Genomic DNA, 6,392 nt, shown 5'->3' with positions numbered 1-6,392 from the left:
AAAAAAAAAAAATCTTAAAAAAAAAAAAAGAATTAGTATGTAGAACAAGTAGGACCAAACTCATAGATGTTGAGACTAGCAGAAGAGAAGTAAAAACTTATGAGCAAATCAGATAGAAGATATGCAGAAGAGCAGTATGTATAAAATACCCAAAGCCTAAAATTTAGCATAAAATGCTGATAGGAATAGAAAAGAGAACATGAAAGCAAGCAGAGAAGAGGCAAAAATTGGAGAATCGATAGCCAATTTATCAAAAAAGTTTATAATTCCTTTGTGTTTTTTTAAATTTATCTTTGTTTTTTTTAGAAAAATCTAATTAAAAATTTTTTTATAATTAAAATTTATTGGGGTGACAATGGTTAGTAAAATTACATAGGTTTCAAGTGTACAATTCTGTAATGCATCATCTGTATATCACATTGTGTGTTCACCACCCAGAGTCAGTTCTTCTTCCATCACCACATTTTTTACCCCCTTTACTCTCATATATCCAATATATTATATCCAATATATTGCTGAACTCAAAGCTTAGGGCACATTGCTTCCTAAAACTGCCCTCACTTGAAACACCAGACACAAGTTCATGGCCGCTCTTACTTTTGAACAGTTGGCTTCAAATTCAAGGGATTCCACTCCCCCCTCAATTTACAGAATTCAGGAAAGTCCTACACTTAACTATTTTAGTTTTATTATAGCAAAAGGACACAAATCAGAACTATCCAAAGGGAGAGACGCATAGATCAAGTCTCTCTGGGAGGGCCCTGAAGGTGAAACTAGTCCTTGGGGACGCCTTTCCCTCTTAGCACATTAGTATTTGACAATATGCAGAGTATTTCCAATCAAGAAGCTCATCCAAGCCATTGGTGTCCAGAGTTTTTATTGAGGCTTGATAACATACTGCCTATGCAGCTAACGTTTAGTCTCCAGTTCCACTAGAGGTCAGAACTGATATGTTCCAAAGCCCCCTTCATAAACCTCATTGTTAGACTGCCCAGTGGCCAAAGCTATCAAACAAATAAAGATACTCCTATCAGATAGGGCATTCCAGGGGCCTAGAGATCTATTAGGGACCTCCTAGTAGCCAAGGGCAAAGGCTAGATCTCACTTTGGGTGAAATGAATTCTTCACTACATAATGTTATGTAAAGTGGAGTTTCCTATATACTAACTAGACAAATGCTATGTAGGAAGTTTTCCTCCAGCCTTATGCTCCTACATGATGCCCAAAAGCAATAGTGGGACCTCAACAGTCATTCCTTTGTCACATACACCACTGGACACTCTGCTAGACTGGTCTTAAATGATGCCCTAGTACCTACTTTGTCACTAACAATCTGTGTTACCCCTAAGTAAGACAAGTCACTTTTGTGCCCTAGTTTTCTAATCTGTAAAATAAGCTCTTTTGCTAGATTTGAGGTTCCTTCTAACTCTGACATTTTACAATTTCTTGTATAACTTGTTGATCAAATCATTTCTACTCCCATGAACCAACAGTGGCTTCCTCTGGAGGACTCCTAGAGGTTAGGGGCAATTTATTGTGACTCTTTTGTGTTCCTCATAATATTAAACACTTAATAGATACTCATGAAAACCTTTTGTTAGTTCATTTTATTCACATTGAAGAAAAAGAGGACTTGGGGATCTGAGGTCCCTTGTTCTTCCTTTTGAGGGCATTTCAAACCCTAATTTCAACTAGGTTCTTAGATGCCTATAGTTTTGGTCCTGACTGATGCTTAATTCATCTTTGTAATTCTTTGGTGTGTTATGAACATGTTTTTTGTTCTTTGTTTTTTTTTGATAAGTTGGATAGATTGATGTAAATTCCTTTGCTAGTAATATTCTATTACAATTGTTATTCCTTACTTTATCCTATGATGCAGTTTTTTAGGTAAGAAAACTAGTTCTAGAGACCAAGAGACTTGCCTAATAAATAATACAAAATATTAATAAAGTAGCCCCAACAAATAATAATCTTAACTTGCTGTTTCATAAGAACTTAATATTAAGAAATCTTTATTGTTTCCTCCTCCTCCTCCTTCCTTTCCCCTCCTTATCCTTTCTTCTCCCCCTTCTTCCCTCCCTTCCTTCCTTCCTTCCTTCCTTCCTTCCTTCCTTCCTTCCTTCCTTCCTTCCTTCCTTCCTTCCCTTTGAGGAATGGGTAGTTACATTTTTTAAATACTTTTTTCTAGTTTAGTTATGCCAGCTACAATAGACTAAAGAATAATCATGAAAATAAGACACGGTGGAATAGAAAGGAACTATGTCCTTATTTGGTAGCTATATCTAGAAGTCCTGTGGTTTTTGCAAGCAAGTATGTAAACAAACTAAATTATAATACGATCTTTCATTAATTCTGTGGTTCTGTTTGTTTTAAAATTTTCTTTTTCAGAGAGAACTTTCTGGTTTTTTTCTCCTAAAGGGCTTTCTGGGAAGTATTTTAGAGTGGAATCAGAGCTGAGATATAGAGAATTGATCCTAGAGACTATATTAGAGAAAAAAAAACCCCACAAAATTAAACATTTAGAGGGAAGGGTGATTAAAAAATCTATTAAAAGAGGGCCGGCTGAGTGGCTCAGTTGGTTAAGAGCTCGCTCAAGAGTGCGAGCTCTTGAGCAACAGTGGTTTGAGTCCCGGCCTGAGCTGAGCTGCCAACAGGTGGCAGGATGGCTCAGCTAAAAAAAAAAAAAAAAAAAATCTATTAAAAGAGACAAAACTTTGAGTGTAGTCAATAAAGAAATATCAGGCCGATACAGAAAAATTGAAAGAGCCTCTACAATCTTAAAAAATGCCCAAAGATGGTATAGTAGAAAAGATCATTTAAAGATAACTTTGCAAATTAAAATTATGAATAATTGTGATAGCTATTCATTTGTAAGCCCAAACTCAACTCTTCAGGTATTAAACTTTTTCTGTTATATAAAAGTTGAGATTAATGAAGTCTAGGAAAACAGCTCTTTGTTTAATATTTGGCTCTTCTGGTCAAGGCTGTAATACATTTCATGCTCATGTATACCAGATGTGATAAGCACATGGTCATTATATCTACTCCCATTTTAACAGCTTTAGATAAGTTCTGTAGGACCTTAATTGTCTATTAAATGTATATTTAAAGACACCGCTATATGTAAAATATGTTTATTACATATGTATATGTTGGTTTTGAAAGAAAGCAAGAGAGTTTAGCAGTTTGAAATGTGGAGGTGATTTCAAAAGGGAGCTAGAAGCTAACAACATATTAGAAACTAGGAAGAGGGATACAGTTTGATTGAAAAATAATTTGTTTTGCAAAACGTGAAACAGGCATTAGTGTATCAAAAGTAGAAAATAGTGTAGATTATTGTTTCTCAACCTTTAGGATTCTGGCTTCTTTCTATTGCATTTTTTAGAGTATATACTGAGAAGTTTTGAAGAAGATGGAATTTTCAGTTATAAACATGGAAAGAAATCTTGAAAGAAATGACATAAAGATCCACGGAATTTGAACAACTAGACTAAACAAAGGCTTGAGTTTAGAGGTTATGTGTTTTAAAATTGGTTTTATTTAGGAATAATAATTTATCTTTTAAGAGTTAAAAATATCTAGCACCATTGCTTATAAACTCCGAAAAAGATTATCTCCTGGGACAAAGAAAATCGTTATTTTGAATCCAAGACGATTTTTCTAAGAATTTAAAATTAAAATATTTTTCTCTTTTTACCACAGAGAACATTGTACAGCTCCAAAGGCCTCCCCAACCCTTTGCATGTTTTATCTATATTGTACTCCTAGCTCAGTGGTAGTTAACTGCACTTAATTTGTGAGAGTAGTATTTGAAAACAACTTTCTATCACTATGCACAATTGACTTAGTTTTTAATTCAAAGCACTTGTAGAATTTCTAGATTCAGATTGAGGAAGTATGAAGAGTTCATATCAAAATAGTATCATTTGGTTTTTAAAAGATTTTAAATTAGATTTGCTTAAATATGAATGTGTCTTTTAGATACTACTGTCATTAATGACCAGAAACAAGTTTTTATTGAAAAGAATAATTTCAACTGTAGAGTAGGTCAAATAATTTTAAGACTAGGAAGATACTTCAGGTGTCCATCCATTCAACCATCTTTTTAATTGTAGGTAAGACTGCTTTGTTTAAACAAAAGTAAAAATGAGGGTAGACAAGTTATTAAAATTGTTTCTTAGAAGTTGGATCAGTGCAGGTACTTTTTTGATGACCTCATGTGCAATTGAGTACATGCTTTCGGATTTTTGCCTGCTGTGGGTATACACATATGTATATGTGTTTTTCCACCTAGCTTAAAAGTGTCATTTTGTTTAGATGGCTAACATTCTGTTAATGTCATAAGTCAGAAGTTATTTTTTATTTATAATGTGACTGTATCAGAGAGTGTTTTAAGATGGCTTAGAAACGACTTAAGTGCTCCGAAGTTGAAACCTTGACCTCGGCCTTATGTGTCACATGTTCTGTTCAGCTGAGTCGATCAACTATAATCTAACTAAATAAAAAATGTCATCAGACTCACTTTCCCCTCAGCTATCAGCACATCCTCAGTACAGAAGCATAATCACCATCCTTTGATGTTCTTTTCCATTACCATCATGTCCTAGGGAAGAAGAGAATGAGTCTAATGTTCACAGTATCTTCCACGATGTAGTACCCTTGAATAGTGCTGGGGAAGCATTTATGAATGTTTCCCATTTCTTAACAGATGCTCCTGCCACTATTCTGACAGAAAATAACTGACTTACTGGGGTTTGGGAAAACTGAACCTTATTTGCCTAAATGAGAATTAAGGTGATTAGGAAGCACTGTGTTGTCAAGTAATCTCAATTAAGGTTGTACAAAACGTGTGTTAACTGATATTGTGCTTGATGGGCATATTTTTTCCTCAAAATTTATTCATTCTTTTATTCAGTAAATATGTTTGTCTGTATTTTGTGTAAGGTGCTTAACAATGGAGATAGAATGAAGAACAAAACATTCTAGTTCTCATGGACCTTAAATTCTTGAAGTTGGAGAGAGACCAAATAACAAGCAAATAATCACAGTAATTTCAGTTGGTGATAAGTGCTATTTTAGAAGTAAACAAGATTAGGTGATCAGGTCAGAGTGGGGTGCTACTTTAAATAGGATGGTCAGAGGAAGCTTCTTTGAGAAGGTAATATTTTAATAAGATCTGAAAGTGGGTAAGAAGCTAGCCATTTGAAGAGGTGAATGAAGAATATTCCAGTGGGAGAGTTGTAAAGGCTCTAAAGTAAAAATGAATTTAGTATGTTAAAAGAATGAACTGAGAAGGTTGGTGTGGCTAGAGTGTAATCAGCTGGGAGAATAGGAATGAGATACAGTTGACAGGGCAGGGACCTTGTAAGCCATTGTAAAACATTTGGATTTTACTTTAAAAGCAGTTTTAAGATTAATGTCCTGATGCCTGTGAACCTGAACTTTAAAATACATTTTTTTCCCAGTCAGACTTTTAAAACTATAGCTAACAGGAAATGTACTTAATTATAATTTTTATTTCAAAATTTCAATTTAAATATTGCTTCTTTTGTGACTCTTGTAATTTTCTTTAAATTAGAATCATCTTATTGTGAAGGTTCCCCCATATCATGACCAACATATAACTTTGCCAGTATCAGTGGGAATATATGTAGTGACCAATGCTGGAAGATCTCATGATGTTCAGCCATTCACTTACACTCCAGACCCAGGTATGTCAAAAATTTTAAATTCTGAATTAAAATTAATAATTAATTTCTAGTACTTTGGAAGGGTATGAAGACAAACTAACCAAAAAGGAAAAGTTGTATACTAAGATGAATTGATACTAGTATTTTTTAAAGATGGCGTATTTCCTAAGATGGACACCAAATACTGCTTTTACTCTTTAAGTTTAAGGGAATCATTTCTGCCTTATGCGCTAATAATAAAAGAAAAGCTAGGCATGCTCTGAAGTCAGACTTTCCAGAGTTATCATACAGGTTACTCTTTAATAAGAATTACCATTCATTGAGTACCTCTTATGTCACTACCCCTAAGTGAAAGTGACAACTTTGGGAAACTTCTGTTGGGTTGTCGGAAAAGTCATGACATTTTTTTTCTATGTTTTTCATTGCAAAAATGCGTCATGACTTTTCCAACAACCCAATATTTTAAATGTAATTTTAAGCATTTAGGTAAAATAGATGCTTTAGAAACCAGAGCAGTAAGAGCAATTGAAATGTTAAAAGTTTAGATCTCTGGGTAAAAAGTGTATTATGAAATATATTAAGTATATTATCCTAAAGCCCTCTGGGTCTATACTGCCAAAAATACATTGCATGTGCGCTGTCCAGCGCTTAGATACTTTGCAGAGTCATAAAACCTTTGTTTCATTGCCACTTAGTCACTGA

The 6,392-nt window shown here is 34.1% G+C and overlaps 1 protein-coding gene across 10 annotated transcripts in view; it reads left to right on the top strand.

The window, feature by feature from the left end:
* The window catches only part of NFAT5 (nuclear factor of activated T cells 5), a 120,323-nt gene that overhangs the window by 91,953 nt on the left and 21,978 nt on the right, over window positions 1-6,392 (top strand). For all 10 annotated transcript variants that reach the window (XM_019654552.1, XM_019654526.1, XM_019654535.1 and 7 more), the window contains one exon: window positions 5,579-5,711. In XM_019654552.1, the coding sequence (XP_019510097.1) occupies window positions 5,579-5,711 (133 nt within the window). The remainder of the gene's footprint in view (window positions 1-5,578; window positions 5,712-6,392) is intronic.

The sequence above is a fragment of the Hipposideros armiger genome, unplaced genomic scaffold, assembly GCF_001890085.2.
Source record: "Hipposideros armiger isolate ML-2016 unplaced genomic scaffold, ASM189008v1 scaffold_9, whole genome shotgun sequence".
Taxonomy (NCBI): domain Eukaryota; kingdom Metazoa; phylum Chordata; class Mammalia; order Chiroptera; family Hipposideridae; genus Hipposideros; species Hipposideros armiger.
The sequence above is the reverse complement of the archived record's forward strand: the minus strand, read 5'-3'. Positions and strand labels throughout refer to the sequence as shown.